Genomic DNA, 18,889 nt, shown 5'->3' on the forward strand with positions numbered 1-18,889 from the left:
GAGGTGTATATTGCAAATGGTTTTTCAATTGAGCGGAGCAGTGAAATCAAATCACAATGGCTTATTATTGTCCATCAACAAAGAGTACATTCCGTGATCGGTTTTGACACCTCAATTCGGGGATTACTCAATTATGAACCCGTTCGACTGCATCTTTCTATTTCCCATGAAACCTGCAGTGTTCCACAACAAATTCTGCACAAACTGGAATGAAAATATAATCTCCACCAGGCAATATTTACTTTTATAGCACCACAGTCAGGTTCAGTTCTGTGTTGGTGCTGAGTCCCTAGCAATTTCAGTGTTGAGTACATACAAATTCAATTTCATCCTGGGGTTGAGTCCTCAGCCATTCAATTGTGGAGTCAATTTTCTTCTCATCTGTTATGGCTATTCATTCCCCACAAATTTTACTGAAAGGCTCTCTGTATATGTTCTGGTTTCTAACAATGGAATTGAGGGGTACTTCAGCAGAACAAATTATAGTTCAGCTCATAAGTCTTTGCCAACATTTTTTCTATCCTCATCTAATATCAATCGCCAACTCACCTGTCAACCCCCTGCTTTATTTTCTCCAGCAAACAGTTCCATCTAAGAAAATTAATGAATCCACTCATCACAGCAAAAATATTCCTCATGTTTGAGCCACACATTCTGTATTTCCCTGCCCTATTCTCCAGGTTTTTATTGATCACTAGAGTTATTCTGCGACTGCTGACTAATCAGACCTTCCATGACTACCTTCTTAGTCCAGTTAGGAAAAGACTTGATGCCTCGATTCTGTTGTCATTCCTGGTACCAACTTTGTGAGTTCTTGCCGCATCTTTCTCCATCACTTTTCCACCCATTCCTGTCATGGATTGTGCACAAGTGCCCCAATTACAGCCCAACTAAGGTGTTGTGCACAGTCAACATTACCTCAAATGTGTACAAACCTCTGAAAGACTGATATTGCAAACTAACGTTCCATTAAAGAGTCGGGGTGTCATTTTGCAGCGTTATAGACCTTTGGTTAGGGCTCACTTCGAGCATTGCTTTCAGTTCTGGTCGCGACATTACAGGTATCGGTGTGGAGGCTTTGGAAAGGGTGAAGAAGAGGTTTACCAGGATGCTGCCTGGATTAGGGAGCATGAGCTATAAGGAGGGCCTGGACAAATTAAAGTAGTTTTCTTTGGAGCAGTGGAAGCTGAGGGGAGACTTGATAGAAGTCTATAAAATTATGAACCACACAACACCAGGTTATAGTCCAACAGGTTTAATTGGAAGCACACTAGCTTTCGGAGTGACGCTCCTTCATCAGGTGATAGTGGAGGGCTTGACCGTAACACAGAATTTATAGAAAAAATTTGCAGTGTGATGTAAATGAAATTATACATTGAAAAATTGATTGTCTGTTAAGACATTCATCTGTTAGAATACAGTGATAGTTTCACTTCTTTCATGTGTAAATCACAAAACCTTTATCATGTTAAAGTTGCATTCTCGGGTTAGCTGTTAACAATGGTGATAGCTAGACAATATGTTGAAGGTGTTAGCCCCCTGTGTTCTCTGTCTATGACCTGATGTTTAGATTGATTCTAATCTAAAAAGTGAGATAACAGAGTTTTACATAAATGCATGCAGTTTTTGAGCTCAGAGTTCTACATGAATGTATGCAGTTTTTGAGCAACGTGCAATGTAACCCTGCAAGTACAAATTCACCCCACAAAATATATGTGTGCATGTGGGTCTTTGTCTGTCTGTCTGCGTGTGTGTGTGCGTGTGTGTAGTGAGTGCAGAATGTCTTAGGTCTGTGAGGGGGTGCATGTGTGAGTGTGGGAGTGTGTATGTCTATAAGGGTGTGTGTGGGTGTCTGTGTGTACCTGTGTCCATGTGTATGTGAGAGTGTGTGTGTGTAGGAATATCTGTGTGTGTGTAGTGCAATGGTGATCACCTGTAATGTGACATGAACCCGGTTGAGGCCCTCCTTATGGGTACCAAACTTAGCTATCAGCCTCTGCTCAGCCACTTTCCTCTGCTGCCTGTCCCAAAGTCCACCTTGGAGAATGGTCACCCAAAGGTCCGAGGCTGAATGTCCTGGACCACTGAAGTGTTCCACAACTGGGAGGGAACCCTCCTGTCTGTTGATTGTTGTGCGGTGCCCATTCATCCGTTGTTGTAGCCTTTACTCGGTTTCCCCAATGTACCATGCCTCCGGGTTGTCTGTGTGTTTGCGGTAGAGTGTGGTGCTGAGGTGTCCGTCCTTGACCACGGACCAGTCGAATCCGGAACATTCTACACCAGCATCCTCCATAAGGATGGCATCGCGGTAACTGCCAGTCCCCAAACACCATCCTACAACTCATCCGCTTTATCCTCGATCATAACGTCTTCACCTTTGATAACCAATTCTTCATCCAGACACACTGAACAGCCATGGGGACCAAATTTGCACCCCAATATATCAACATGTTTATGCACAGGTTCGAACAAGAATTCTTCTCTTTGCAGGTTCTCCAACTAACATTGTACACCAGATACATTGATTACATTTTCTTCCTCTGGATCCATGGCGAGGAGTCACTGATAAAACTACACAGTGACATCAACAAGTTTCATCCCACCATCAAACTCACCATGGACTACTCTCGACTATCTGTTTCATTCTTGGACACATGCATCTCCATCAAGGACGGACACCTCAGCACCAACTCTACCGCAAACCCACAGACAACCTCACAATGCTACACTTCTCCAGCTTCCACCCAAAACATATTAAAATAGCCACCCCCTATGGACAAGCCCTACTGCTCAGATGAGGAGGAACATGACGGATACCTGGAAGTACTCAAGGATGCCCTCACAAGAACAGGGTACGATGCTCAACTCATCGACCGCCAGTTCCGACGTGCCACAGCAAGGAACCGTAATGACCTCCTCAGGAGACAGACACATGTTGCAACTGACAGAGTACCCTTCGTTGTTGAGTACTTCCCAGGAACTGAAAAATTACACCATGTTCTTCGTGACCTGCAACACATTATCAATGAGGATGAGCACCTCACCAAGACCTTCCCCACACCTCCACAACTTGCCTTTAAACAACCGCCAAACCTCAAACAGATCATTGTTCATAGCAAGCTGCCTGGCTCTCAAGACAATTCCATACAACCCTGTCATGGTGGACGCTGCAAGACGTGTCAGATTGTGGACATAGATACCACTATTACGTGTGGGAACACCTCCCACCTTGTACATGGCAGGTACTCATGTGACTCAGCCAACGTTGTCTATCTTATACGTTGCAGGCAAGGATGCCCGGAGGCATGGTACATTGGGGAAACCGAGCAAAGGCTACAACAACGGATGAATGGGCACCGCACAACAATCAACAGACAGGAGGGTTCCCTCCCAGTTGGGGAACACTTCAGTGGTCCAGGACATTCAGCCTTGGACCTTTGGGTGACCATCCTCCAAGGTGGACTTTGGGACAGGCAGCAGAGGAAAGTGGCCGAGCAGAGGCTAATAACTAAATTCGGTACCCATAGGGACGGCCTCAACCGGGACCTTGGGTTCATGTCACATTACAGGTGATCACCATTGCACTACACACACACACACATATTCCTACACACACACACACTCACATACACACAGACACAGGTACACACAGACGCGCACACAGACACCCACACACACCCTTATAGACACACACACTCCCACACTCCCACATGCACCCCCTCACAGACTTAAGACACTCTGCACTCCCTACACACACACACACACACACACACACACACACACACCCCACCCCAGACAGACACACACAGACAAAGACCCACATGCACACATATATTTTGTGGGGTGAATTTGTACTTGCAGAGTTACATTGCACTTTGCTCAAAAACTGCATACATTCATGTAGAACTCTGAGCTCAAAAACTGCATGAATTTATGTAAAACTCTGTTATCTCACTTTTTAGATTAGAATCAATCTAAACATCAGGTCATAGACAGAGAACACAGGGGGCTAACACCTTCAACATATTGTCTAGCTATCACTATTATTAACAGTTAACCCGAGAATGCAACTTTAAATATAAAAAAGGTTTTGTGATTTACACATGAAAGAAGTGAAACTATCACTGTATTCTAACAGATGAATGTCTTAACAGACAATCAATTTTTTAATGTATAATTTCATTTACATCACACTGCAAATTTTTTCTATAAATTCTGTGTGTTAGGATTGAGCCCTCCACTATCACCTGATGAAGGAGCGTCACTCCGAAAGCTAGTGTGCTTCCAATTAAACCTGTTGGATTATAACCTGGTGTTGTGTGATTTTTAACTTTGTACACCCCAGTCCAACACCGGCATCTCCAAATTATAAAATTATGAGATGCATAGACAGGGTTGACGGTCAGAATCTTTTTCCCAGAGTTGAAACATCTAATATTAGGGAGCGTGCATTTAAGGTGAGAGGGGGAAAGTTCAAAGGACATGTGAGAGACACCTTTTTTACACAAAGTAGTTGGAGTTTGCAATGCACTATTGGGATGGCGGTGGAGACAGATACAATGAACGTGTAAGAGGATTTTAGCTAAGCAAATGAATATGCAAGGAATGTAGGGATATGGACCAAGGACAGGCAGAAGGAATTCGTTTGACGTCACGATATCTTGAGCCGAAGGGCCTGTTACTGTTCTATACTGTACTAAGTTTGGTATTCTAAAGATTTTGTTTATTCCAATGTTAATATCTCAGGACATGATTTAGGAAAAAAAAATGTTTGCAGAAAGCAGTGGTTATGAAATATGTAAATCCCATTGCAATAAAACACAGTGAGGTTTTGGCTGCATCTTGGAACATAATAGGATTGGAGCCATTGAACTTTCTCTGAATAAATTGAAAACATGAAGATGAAACTGCAACTGCCAGTAATCTTGAAAGAAAGGGCAGAGAAAGATGGGCACACAGCAGATCAGCTTGTGCAGGGGGAACAGACAGAATGACATTTCAGACTTGGTCCTCACCCTGAACAAAAGAAAGGAACGAAATTTCACAAACAAGCTTCCATTTTTAAAGTACCTTTGAAGACCTCGGAGGACCCTGAAGCATTTCACAGCCAAGTGAAATACTTTTGAAGTGGAGTCTCTGTAGTTCCAGTGAGGATATGGGTGGGGAGGTGCAGAAATCCCAGGGAATTTTCTTGAATACTGGCTTCACTCACACACAGTGTAAATCAAACCCGATGCTGTAGATGCATCATTTTCCAGGAAATGTTTTGATTCTCAACATTGTTTTACACAGTAGAGGTGAGGCAGACTGAAGGGGATCAGTGCATTTCAAGATGTTCATCAGCACACTTAGATTTGCAGTGCTGGAAGAACTGCAACCTGATCTGTCAGAGACAGATTGACAGATATAGCTTGAGAGTCGACAATGATTGATGCACATTGAGAATTGTATCTGTTCTCTCAACTGCTTTTTAGAATTGCAGTATTGCTTGCTTTGTTACAGCAGCCAGTAGACATGATCCCACTAGTGTTGTGTTTTGCCATTTGTTTCCAAGAAGACATGATAGTCATGGTATCTGACACAATAAGTCATGTTGTTAATCTAAATGGACCTCAGTCAAGTGAATGGAAGTCTGCATTTCTCGAGAAGAAGACAGATATTCTATTTGCAGAGTCTGTTGTTGCATGTTTTGGGCAGATTATTGAAAGATATGATCTTTCTGTGTCACCCAGAAAGGTGGATAGCAAGAATGAAGATTTCACATGTAGGGAGTGTCATCGAGCCCACTTTTATTTCCTTAGGGCATACAATGAAAGAATGTGCAGTTCAAATCTAACAAATTCTGGACTTCTGCATCATATGATTCATTTTGCTAGGATGAGTGCGAAGAAACAAGATAAAAATGATACCATTTAAGGAAAGAGCCAGTTATGTTTCTGCTTAAGACTTTGAGGGTGGTTTGTGAGAGAGTGTAAGGCATCCTGGGCTATAAACCAGGAGAAAGATTGTGGAATGCAGTTGAGAGTGAGTTGCCCTCTGACATCTCAACATGAAGTTTCATGGCATTGGATCACACACGGATCTGGAATCCTCCTGCCACCTACCAGCCTACCCCATTCCCTACAACTCCATGACTCTCAGCTGAAGAATCGAATCTCCTCATGTTAAATAGCATTTGGAAAATGCATCATGGATGATAAGCACAGAATGTACTCTGAGTGAACCCCTTCAATGTCCAATATCAAGGATGTCTTTGTAGCACCATCGTTACCAAGCTGTTGAAGTCCTAAGGATCCATAGCTCCTCGACTGGGTCTGAAACAGGTAATGAGGGTAAACTCCTCAATAATCAACCTGTTACAGCTATGCCTGTCCATGACCTTATCAATTGAATTGTTATCACTTCAGTTCTTGCAGAGCTGAAGCCAAGCCTTCATATTGAGGATAGCCTCCATCATGTTGGCACTGTCACTGTTCAACATAAGGTACATTTTGAACAAATCTAGCTGTTCCATACAACTGTAACACTGGTGTCTACCAACAGTGTGGAAACTTGCCCAGATATGTTCTGGAGATGAATAGCAGGACACATCCAACCTGACCAGTTATCATCCAATCCATTCTTGATCATCACTAAAATGACGGAAGGTGTGTGGTGTTTGACAGTGCTATCAATCATCACTATTTTCAAAATAACCTGCTTCCTGATAGTCATTTTGAATTTTCCCAGGCCTATTTAAGCTTTGACCTTATAGCATTGGTCTAAACATGAATAAATGAGAGAAACCCAAAGTGGGAAGTGAGGTTCAGTGTCCTTAACATCGAAACAGTGTCTGACCGAGTGTAGCATTAAGGAACTCTAGGAAAACCCTTTGCCAGTTGGAGTCAAACCTAGCCTGAAAGAAGATGAATGCAGTTGCTAGGGGATAATCACCTCAGCTCCTGGACATCTCGGCAGGAGCTCAGCAGGAGAGTTTCCTAGGACCGACCATCTTCAGTTGCTTCATCAATGTTATGCACATGTCTGACTTACATGTGACCCCAGACCCACGGCAAGGTGGTTGATTCTTAACTGCCCTCTGGGCAATTTGGGGTGGGCAATAAATGCTGACCTAGCCAGAGATGCCCAGATCCCGTGAGTGAATTAAAAAAAAGGTCAAGCAGTTTGAAAGGAGAAGGACGGGAAGTAGTTGTCACAAAATGAAACAAGGAAAGGGGGAAGAGTTGAGGCAGATGAATCACCATTTCTTGTTCCATGAGTTTACCCTGTGTTTTGGAGATGCAGAATGTTGGAGATTGAGGATAAAGATGTTGGTCAAGAAAAGGATCCAAAGATTCTCGAGGGAAGAGGGGAGAAGTATGTATCATAGAATCCCTACAGTGTGGATACAGGCCATTTTGCTCAACAAGACTACTCTGATCCTCTGGAAAGCATCCCATGCAGACCCATCCCCCCCTACCCTATCCCTGTAACCCTGCATGGCTAATGCACCTAACCTACACATCCGTGAATACTATGGGCAATTTAGCATGGCCAATCCACCTAACCTGCACATCTTTGGATTATAGGAGGAAACTGGCAGAATACCACACAGACACAGGGAGAACGTGCAAACTCCATGCAGACAGTTGCCCAAGGTCGGAAACAAACCTAGGTCACTGGTGCTGTGAGGCAGCAATGCTAACCACCGAGCCACTGTGCTGCACACTGTGTAGTTCGCAGATCCAACCTGAGAAGGCCTAGCCAGACCTGGTGGTGAATAGTTAAGGCAGTTGTCTTCCAGAATAACTCAATTCTGGGACTCGTCAGTTAGAGAGGTGAAAATTAGGACCAACTGCATCAAATGGTCAGGTGGGAGGCACTAAAAGCTCGATCTAGATTCAAGGTGATCAATGGTGAATATGGTGGAATCGGTTAGCAATGTAATGGTCATGGAAAGAATGGAAAGCCAATGTTGAAAGTGCTATTTTGATGAACTTCAGAGGAAGGTTTTTGTTTCAGCCCCAGGTACAGGGAGATTGGAAGTGCCCAGGCATTGTGGACAGTACAGGTCACAGTGGGAGATAGTCATCAAGAATATGTGCATTGAAGTGTGCTGAAGAGATGGAAAGCTTGAAGGTCTGTGTGAATACAGATAAGAGAGAGAGAGTATATGGAGGCAAATGTTTAAAAAGGATTCAGAATCCATTGGTTAAGGAAGACAAATGATGATGGAAGACCCAGAGGATGAGGAACCAATGATGTGATTGCAAGACTTGATAAATGTCCATTAAATACAAACCTTTATTCTTTCCCCTGAATCTGCTCAATCACACTGAGTCTTTTATTGAATTCAGTATTAATATAAGTGAATAATAGTTGCAGGTGCGATATTAAACATGCGATGAAATCTGGTCCTTTACTGGGAAAAGCAAGTTTGAAAAGCAGTCGATTAGTTCGGTTTCCAAATATTGTTGTTCAACCTTCCAAAATACCTCAAATAAAAGTGAATCTGTCTGTACTACTAATTATATTAATTACACACTTCATTACCTTCTAATATAGGATGTGCATATTTAAATTGTGCTGTAATAATATCTTTTTCCTTTCATGCAGGCAATTCACCATCTGATGAATCAGAGGAACGTGAGAAGGATCCGAAGTCTTTAACCTTTCCCGCGTATGTTAGCAGCCTTCTTGATTCCGGCGATGAGCTGATGTCATCAGGGGTGAGGATGTACTGTGAAAACAGGGGAGGTTGCCCTTCATCCTGCCACCTATGCCACCGAACAGGAGGCCAGAACAGGCAAGAAGAGCCTGTCTTACTGGAAGTCACCAAGGCTGCTCCCTTGTATGAACTGCTGAGTGACAACGAGACGCAGAAAGTAAGTGGACCAGCTTGGAACTCCACTCTCAGAATGGGTACTGCAGTAGGTAAAAGGCAAGCACACATTGTGAGGATCAGACTTGACTGTTTAGAAGGTGTGAGTCTTTTACAGATACTTTCTATCGATATGTTCATGATGTTATGACATGCCTCTGAGCAGGTGGGTCTTATTACCAGGCCTCCAAGCTCAGTGGTAGGGATGCTCCCGCTTTTTCCTGTCAGCCATTTATAAGATTGGCAGGAATTTCCAGTACAATGGGCTTCCCACTAAATCCAGGTGAGAAAGTCAACGTGAAGCTCATCTCCCTGCCACCCCTTCCAGCGATTGCCCAGCATACTGCCTTGCAAGATTAACATTCCAATGTGAGTCACTTGGCACAGGAACAGACTTGCATCCAATACTCACGCCATGAATCAGATGGCCAGCATTTCTCTGGTCCCATCAGCACTGCCAAGACCAGTGACCACTGCTGATATTGCATCCAGTCACCATTGAATGGTGCCACTGATGCCATGTCACAATAAGTTGGTATTGCGGGGGTGGAGGGTTGAAGGGTGCGAATCGGTAGGGCCAGAGCAGAAGATGGCCAGTGAGCAGAATGCAGACCAAGATGCACATCAAGGGAAGTGGAGGTTGAGGGAACGGGAGCAGATCTCATCTGGGTGTTTCCTCTGAAGAACCAAGGGAGCCTGTGAAAGGACATTCCTCCCCATTGCCACCTGCAGCGCTTACACACTGTGGACTGCAAACATGGCTTCCTCCTCCCCACTTGAGAAATTGTGACAGACATGAAGAGACCCTTAAATGGTCAGTTCAGGGCTTCGTTTACCCAAGAGTGAGTGGTCCACCTACACGTGTCAAATTATAATTGGGTGGGAAAGGTTGGGATATAAGAAACATTACCATGGCATCATGCCTTCCTTACCTGTAAGCCATCCTAGCCCTGAGGAAGCATACACTGTGCTGTAAGTATTGGGATAAGGTGTGGGATCCAAGCAGTTGACACCACTTATGAAATGAAAACTGGGTAAGATTAAAAATCACAATAGCCTATTATTTTTAAGATTATGGTTAAACGTTAGTACCAATGAAAAATGTTACACAGGTCCAAAATGGAACCCAGAAAGTCAAGAGTAGAGCTCTTGGGGAGAAGTCATGGGCCCTGATATTTCTCCTGTTTCTTGGCCTCAAGTACTCAATCCTCGCAACCTTCTTATTTTTAATTCTCATTCGCCTCTGTCAAGCATCTTCCTTATTCCCTCTAGGTCCCATATTATACAATAGTGCAGCATTTAGGTGATTGTCGTCATAATCCCTTTTGCATTTCACTAACCAAGTTGTGTATTTTATCTCGCACAGATGCAGAACAAGAAGGTTTACTAAATAGTCTCAATAATTATCAACTGTCCATTAAAACTGCAATACACATTGAGAATATTAAATTCTTAGCACAGTAGACTAACAACAGATTCAAGACTAGCTCCTTCCCTGCTGTTATCAACTTATGAACAGATATCTCTCATATTAGGGTTGATCTGTCTCTGCACCATCTCTGTAATGGTAACACCACAATCTGCATTCTGTTCTATTACCCTGATGTACTTATGTAAGGTATGACTAGTTTGGTTAGCACGCAATGCAATACTTTTCACTGTATCATGGTACATATAACAATAATAAATCAAATCAAAAAATTATGTTGGCCTAAGAAAACAAGCTGACCTTGACAACAAAAGTTTGTTTCCAAAATAACTCTCAAACATTTTTACACAAAAATGCCACCACCCTAACACACTAATATGAGATTGCAGCAAATACAGAGAAACCTCGATTATCCGAAGGACACGGGCGGGGAGTATTTTGTTTGGTTAATCGAATGCCAGATAACATAGTTTGGCCCAGCATCAAGACCTTGCAATCTTGTTTAGATAATCTGAAATTTGGATCATCAAATGCCGAACAATCGAGGTTCTTTGTATCCTTCTCAATGTATTTGCATGGAGCTGGAACATTTTAGCCAGGCTATTGTTGCACCTGAGGTCTCAATGCCAGGTTTAAAAAAGGCAATTCTCACAGTATTCGCTACAGCAGCATCTACAACATTGCTCCCAATATAATAACTTCTAAACCGATGCTATCTTAAGCTACAGATTTCACATCCCTTTTCAACAAATTCATTACTTAGGTGATTTCAAGTTTTGCTGGCTTCTAGTTAATTGAGCGTTCCTTTCTTGATAGCTTAAAAAGTGTTATTTCTCCTTTGCAATCTCCCCTTCTTTCCCAATTTGCAGCTTCCTCTTTTATCTCCTGCCCCTTCCACCTTCCTCCTCCTCTTTATTTGTTTGCAGCCTCCTTTATTTGTCACTGCCTCCAAGATGCTCCTTTTGTCCCCCCACTTGCACTGTCCTCCTTTCCTTCCTGCCCCTTTCTATGCATGCTTCACCTGTCCTAATTCTTCCTTCCATCAATCTGCATTCAACTCGATTCCACTCCCCCAGCCGATTTCTTCCTCTGATCCAGTGAACACAGTGCAGTCACCCAACCCCATCAAACACAAACCCAGACTCACACGTGACTCAATTGCTCACAACAATCCCAGCTTTCTGCTCACCTCCAGCATTGACCTTTCGAGTTGTTCCTTCAGTCACAAGCTAGTTATCTCCCATATTTACTCCTGATAGGTTCTTTCTGACTGGCAACTGCTTCTACATAAAAAGAGGCCATCACCCTAAACACACACACGGTTGAATAATGAGGTGACAGCAGATACCTTCCAGTTGCCGATATGCTAAGCTGAATACTGGCAATTGCTCCTGTTTTCATTGCAACTCATTGTAGCACATGTCGGAGGTAAATAGCTTGTGATTGGAGGAGCAGCCAGCTGCAGATTCTGTTTTTCTCAGACACCTGGGAGACTACCTTGCCCTTGTGGATCACGCCAAGCTCCCCTCCACTCCCTGGGTAAGATTACCAAGGAATAGGAACAGATCAGTTTGAGCAGATGGTGCTTCAAAGTGGAGTACAACATGGACAGTGAGGTGCTAGTCATTCCCGTGCTCGGAAATGCGAGAGATTGCTGTGGTTATGTACAATTCGGACTCTGACAGAAACTACAATATTGTCATTTTGGCACAGAGCAAGTTCACACATTACCAATTATTCAAAGTAACCCGGTGGCAGAAGACCACAAGGTTGTGTTATAACCCAGGGTTACCCATCTCATGAGCTTCACCTCGTGGTGTTCGTTCAGGAAATGGGGTGCTGTGCTGAAGTGGTCCCCGGGCAGGGTGAAGAGTATCCCGTTCCTCAAATGCAGATCTGATGAGCTTGTGACTTGCTCATTTTGACCAGGCAACCAAAGGGCATGTCTGCATTTCCATTCTGATAAAACAGGCTGGGATTGCCTGTTGCTGCCTGTTACAGGCTGTTAATGAAAGATATTTCTGTGTTATCTTCACAAAGCGAGAGCTGAAGAATTTTTTTTTTGGTTCAGGACAACACTGTAGCTGATATCAAACAAGGCATGTGGTTACAAACTGGTCAAAAGCAGGAGTTGGAGTGATTGATACTTGGTTCATTCCTGTGGGGAGGGAGAGACAAGTGTGATAGAAATTTTGGGATGGCTCAGTGTTACAAAGTTGGTTTTACGTGGAGAGTGATGATGAACTGTCTCCCTCAATCATTACTTTGTGGAACAACACAGAGCATGAGGTTGATCATTTCATGATCTCCTTTCACTGATAGTAGCTATACTCCCTACCCAGTGCCCTCAAAATGGGGAATGCCTGGTACAGATCAATGACCTTTTGATCTGATACTGCTTTAGCTTCTGTTGCCCCTTTCATTTTGTCTATTGGGCTTACACATTTACTTCTTATAATCAGTGCATGCCAATCATGTTAAGTGTCATTGTGGAGACTGTTGGCAAGTTGGAGACTGAGAGTCTACAATTAGGTTTCATCTTTGTGGTTTTTTTAAGGCCATCTATGAGGCAATGTTGAGCCAGCTCTGGTGTTCAGGAGGCGGTGATGTTATCGATGACTGGTGTCGATGTGATTCTACAACGTTCAGTGTTGATGGTCTACCAAACTGTGCACCCCTGCCTCAGCCAGTGTAAGTACCCCTTCAGTATCTATTACGTGAGACTTTGTGACATATTCAGATAACATCCAGTGTGGAAGTTATCCTTCACACTGGATCTTCGGGTGAGATCTTGATCATGTCACATGATAGTTCAACCACAAAACACTAACGTGTAACATCTTGTGGTGCTCTGTATTTAAACAGGTTGGAAGATCACTTTAGGAATGTCTTTTTTTTAAAATTAGTTTAAAGGAGGACCGTTTTGAGTGGTATGTTGAAGACTATTTAAACAAAGGAAGTTGTATATTTTGTATGGTGGTGTGAGGTGCTATCCCAATAATTCATAATATTTCTCATCTCCTGCAGCAAATGTGTTCTGTAAAAACAAAAAAATTATGTTTTCCATTAGTCCATTTTTTTCCCCTGCAGCCTTGGTCCAAGCTGTCAGATCTGATGATTTATTTATATTAAGGTAGTGTCTGCATAGTTTTTTAGTCTTGCTTAAAGTTCTGCTGGTTTAAAATCATGAGTGGACTGGAGATTTAAACTCATGTAATGATGGTTGCTGATGTTTGAAGACTTGCTAGTCTGGTGTCCTGGGGAGTTAGCGGACAGGCACAGACTCTGAGCAATGCACAGTGTGTTCTTTAAGGTAACAGAAGCTCCAGCCTCTCTAGGAACTCCTGCGGCTATGAGGTGGAAATCAACTGAAGTGTGAGAGAGGGGAAGGCACTGACCGCTCCTAACTGCGAAAGAATGAATCATTGATAGCAGAGTGGCGTGAATCAAGTGCAGAGATCATTAGAAGTGCAACAGAACAGTGTGAAACATAGGAGGCAGAGAGGGTGATGGTGAATACAAGAGAAGGATGAGAGGGAAAGCAACGACAAACTGCAATTAGATAGTGCTGTTAACAGCAAAAGAAAGTCCCAAGGTGCTTCATTGACATGGCAAACCAACACGGATCAGTACATGGGATTCAGGATGTCTCAGTAACTAAGGTTCCCAAAAGAGCAGCAAAGGGGACGAATTTAGGAATAAAATTCTCAAAGACAGGATCTTACGAGGTAAAGATTTTGCTGCCAAGGGTGAGGTGAAGGTAAAGGGGAGAGTTGCATCATTGCAAGCATACATTCAATTTACAACTGTTCACTATTTGTTCAAATCCAGTCGCTGCTTCACAAATTCAAGGAAGGGCCTCACGGGATAAAAGTCCAATGAAGGAAGCTGGTTAGGTTCTTTCCCCAGGTATGCTGTCTGAATTTACCCAGATCAGTGGACGAATGCAAACACTTACTGTGGGACACTGGGGGCCCAGACCTACCTGTTGCTGAGATAAAGACATCAAACAAGAACTGAAGTTTTTAAGTTTAAAAATGGAGGATAAGTAACCAAGACAATAGAGCAGTGAATGAAGATTGAGTGAAGGGACTGGGGGACAGAGTGGTTGAGCATAGGGTGGAGTGAGGGATACCAGTGAGAGAGACTGGGGAATGAAAATCTCAACGTGAGGAGGAGTCTCCCCACACCCTGGAAGATCTGCATGAGGTAATGGGAGAAGCTGGAAGCATGCAGGAGCAGAGACACTGGACTGTGAGGGACCTAGGCAGCAATACCAACGTCACAGAGTACGGTGTGGAGAAGGAGGGGTCCCAGAGTGCCTTCTTTGTGGCAGAACACGGAGGAAAGCCACAAGAGTACATAGCTCTAAAACCGTTTTGGGGAGTGAAGGGCTCTGAGATTTCTGGGTTGGTGTGAATTTGGAGTTGGGGGGCGGGGAAAATGTGAGGAAGGAAGAAGAGAGAGAGAGAAAAGTCCTTGTGAATCGGGGAGAGATCAACCTGTATAAGCCTGGAGGAAGCATTCACTTTCACAAGAGATAGTTGGACCTGGTCCTGTATCAGTGGACAGCAGTGATTGTCAATGCTGGGTTTGCTGATCCAAGTGGGTTAGTCTAGGGGCCAGATGGCCTGGAGTCCTATTTTCCTGATTATACATGAGGTCAACCAGTTATAGCAGGAGAACTGAGTGCTATTTCTAAACTATCTTTAGTTATGATTTGGAGATGCCGGTGTTGGACTGGGGTGTACAAAGTTAAACATCACACAACACCAGGTTATAGTCCAACAGGTTTAATTGGAAGCACACTAGCTTTCGGAGCGACGCTCCTTCATCAGGTGATTGTCATCCTACTCTACACCATATCTTTCTATTTCCTTGTACCGATGTGATTATCTCTCTTCACCACTGTCTGCCTCAATTACCCCACCCTATCTCCTCAATTCGCTTTGAATGTTTTCGCAACTATCAGATCCCTCTCAATAGTCCTGGGAATGTCCCACCAGTGTATGCATCTATTTTTCTTTATGTCTACCCTGTTCAATCCTTCATATCTTTAGAAACCTGAATCAGGTCTCCATTCAGTCTTTGATTTTCTGGAACATAGAGCCCCGGCCTTATTTGCAACGAATCACCATCCATGGCAGTGATCCTTTGTTATGCATGCTGTAGAACTGGAAGGGAACATTCAGCCAGTTTTCCACAATCCAGTGACCTTGGCTTGAAGTCTATATCTGGGGATGTCGAGCAAGGAAAATGTACTGCTGGGCTCTGATGGTCCCCATAATTAAATAGCCTGTCCGGTAAACTCTGTCATACATTACTACAAGCCGGATGAGATGTATCAAAGGATGGGGCTTTATTATGAGGGATGAGGCGTGGCACAGTGGCACAGTGGCTCAGCGGTTAGCACTGCTGCTTCACAGCGCCAGAGTCCCAGGTTTGATTCCACCCTTGGGTGACAGTCTGTGTGGAGTCTGCACATTCACCCCATGTCTGTGGGGGTTTCCTCTGGGTGCTCCAGTTTCCTCCCACAGTCGAGAGATGTGCAGGTTCATTGCTAAATTGCTCATCGTGTCCAGGGATGTACAGGATGGGTGGATTAGCCACAGGCAATGTGGGGTTGCAGGGATTGGGGCAAGGAGGCTGTGATGCTCTTCAGAGGCTCGAAGTGGACCTGATGGGCCAAAAGGCCTGCTTCCACACTGTGGGGACTGCAAATAATTCTAAATAAATTATTTGAAGGGACTAATTAAAAAAAGAGGAGAGGAGATGTAAATGCATTTAACAATTAAACAGATTTGAGTGAACATGACCATCATCTGAAATGCACCTCATTACTGAGACAGGCAGCATCTGTCACTCGAGCAGTTGGATGGGAGGAAGCACACTTGAGGACTCCAAATGTTCCCCAAAGATCAAGAGTCAGATTTACCTGACACCATACATTTGTGATTTTAATTTATCTCTATGGGATGGGGAAGGAACCACTTTTCAATAATGCATGGTATTTTACAGAAGTGATCTCTGGGGCATTGTGTTTTAATAATTTATATACTTGCCGAGTGCTTGATTGCATTAATCACCCAAAGTGCTAGGAATAGATCCGTAATGGCTGATTCCTGATTTATGGACTGGGGCAAACTGACAGTGATTAAAATGAAAGCATTGCCACAAAGTCATTTTAATCCACTAATATAAGTTCAGCGCAATCTTTGAAGCACTTAATATTTCTTTGTTAAAATAATGATAATCGCTCAAAGAAAGTCTACGCTTTGAAGAACATGGATGAATAGGCTATTTTGTTCATTGAGTAATAAAGGCCAAGTATTTGGGGTTAATGGATGTCACTCTGAAAGTAAGTTATGGTAATTCTACCATGAGCAGGATTTATATTTGTTTTTATTTTTGATGCTACTTCTTCTGGTTCTTTTGTGGGATGTGGATCAAGGGGTCACTGCTTATAAATAAGGGGTCATCTATTTAAAAAGAATGAGGCTTTTTTCTCCTCAGAGTGTTTGGAACTCTCTTTTTTTCAGAAGAGATGACCGAAGCAGAGCTTTTAAATATGCTTTCAAGGCAGAGGTGGGTAGATCCTAGGAGTGAAAGATTACCGGGGTTAGGAAGGTACGTGGAGTTGAGGTCACAGTCAGATCAACTGGGATCTTCCCAAAAGTTTGGAGCAGACTTGAGGGGCTGAATGGTCTGTTTCTGCTCTGGTTCCATGTTCTTATGTTGGCAGATTGCTGTCACTGGCAAGGCCATTGATCTCCTTTCACTCACGTCCCCTTGGATTGAGTGGCTTGCTAGTCCACTTCAGAATCAGCCACATTGAAGAGGGTCTGGAATCACTTGTAGGCCAGACCAGGTAAGGATGTCAGATCACCTTCCTTGAAGGATATTAATGAGTCAAGTGGGCTTTTACAGCGATAGGTGGCAGTTAAATGGTTACCACGGTTTAAAACTAGCCTTCCATTCCAGATTTTATTAATTGAATTGAAATTCTACCAGCGGCCATCATCTGTCAGTCTTTTGTCTCACTGTTTGCCCTTGTTCTCCCGTCAACCCCAGAGGGAGTAAGTTTGTACAAGTGCAAGGATCTTGACATCATCTCTGGAAAGCACTTGTGCTGTGGATTTTAGCTGAATCCAATCTGCCCTGTCTATGGCTTGACTATCCCTTCCATAAGGCCCAAAGCTCTGCACAGTACTCCACCTAACTTTTCACCTTGAAAGAGTTTATTAGATTTTTATGACCTAATGATCCTGATGAAGAGCTTATGCTCAAAATGTCGATTTTCCTGCTCCTCGGGTGTGCCTGACCTGCTGTGCTTTTCCAGCACCACACCCTCGACTCTGATACTCCAGCATCTGCAATCCTCACTTTCTCATCCTTTCTGTTCTGCAACCTTATTGGTCAAATCCTCAGTGATTTGACCATTCTTGTCCATCTCCATCCTTACTTTCCCAAAATCTATGATGACAATCCTCAGAATCAATCATTCTGATACACCTTTCGGTGTTTTCACGAAAATGTTAACCCTTAATCCTTTGTTTTCATCTCAAAATGCAACTCATTTCTGTCCGTTTAAAGTAGCACCTGTCACCCTGATGAAGGGCGTTTGCCCGAAATGTCGATTTTCCCGCTCCTCGATGCTGCCTGACCTGCTGTGCTTTTCCAGCACCACTCGAACCTTGCCCCTGTCACCCGTTTGCCTATTCTATCCTATCCATGCCCTACGGGAAACCTCAACAGCACTTCACAGTGTTTCTCTAACTCTCTCTTTTTGTGTCATCAGTGTATTTTGTATTAATATAAAACTCCCAGTGATCGGCCCAAATTGTGGAGAGCAATACGGAATAAATGACCCAACACCAATCCAAGCTTGGACCGTTTGCCAAGCTTCAAACAATCAATTAATTAATTAGACCCATTCAACTAAATATCCATCTATGCTGCTATCTTTGCTTTTATTATTTTCTCCTTGTTTATCTCTTGAGGTGAAGGTGACAATGTTCACATTCAGAAGCATTGGTTAGAGCTCCAGTGGGTTTGTGGGGGATTCTTAAGAGTGGCATGTGCCTGGAATGTCCTGCTGCAAAGAAGGATAGAACAGAACAGAAATGTATTCTCAGGTGTACTTTTACATGAAAATGCAGTGAAACATTTTATAAGGTGCCCCACCATGGTGCCAACGTCGATGACAGAAGTCATATATCTATGTATATACACGAATTTTAAAAAAGTAAAGTCAAGACAGAGTTCATCACAGTTCAGTTAAAGGCTCCTGGACTCCGGGAAAGCTGATAAAAGAATGATGGAATCCCCTGAAGATGCAGCTCGGACAGGACCCTCTCAACGAGCCGCTGGATACTCAGCCTACAGCCACCAGCAACAAAGACGCCATGACGGGCTGAGACCGCCACTCCTGGATGGGACCGCTTGCCTGGCCATTGGGTGTCAAAGATGGAAGAGGCCTCCATGCCGGGACAGAATTGCTACACCATCAGACTGCCGGTTCTCCTCTTCTAGACGCCGAAGCCTAGCTGTGGACCTGGAGCCTCGGTCCAGCCTGCGAGCCTGGGACAGGGAGTGTCAAC

The 18,889-nt window shown here is 43.6% G+C and overlaps 1 protein-coding gene across 1 annotated transcript in view; it reads left to right on the plus strand.

The window, feature by feature from the left end:
* The window catches only part of astn1 (astrotactin 1), a 2,207,527-nt gene that overhangs the window by 2,055,099 nt on the left and 133,539 nt on the right, over positions 1-18,889 (plus strand). The window contains exons 17-18 of the mRNA XM_043700015.2: positions 8,596-8,864; positions 12,847-12,980. Coding sequence (XP_043555950.2) covers positions 8,596-8,864; positions 12,847-12,980 — 403 coding nt within the window. The remainder of the gene's footprint in view (positions 1-8,595; positions 8,865-12,846; positions 12,981-18,889) is intronic.

Source organism: Chiloscyllium plagiosum, unplaced genomic scaffold, assembly GCF_037043375.1.
Source record: "Chiloscyllium plagiosum isolate Xiang-an unplaced genomic scaffold, Cpla_swu_hap1 HiC_scaffold_9, whole genome shotgun sequence".
Lineage (NCBI taxonomy): Eukaryota > Metazoa > Chordata > Chondrichthyes > Orectolobiformes > Hemiscylliidae > Chiloscyllium > Chiloscyllium plagiosum.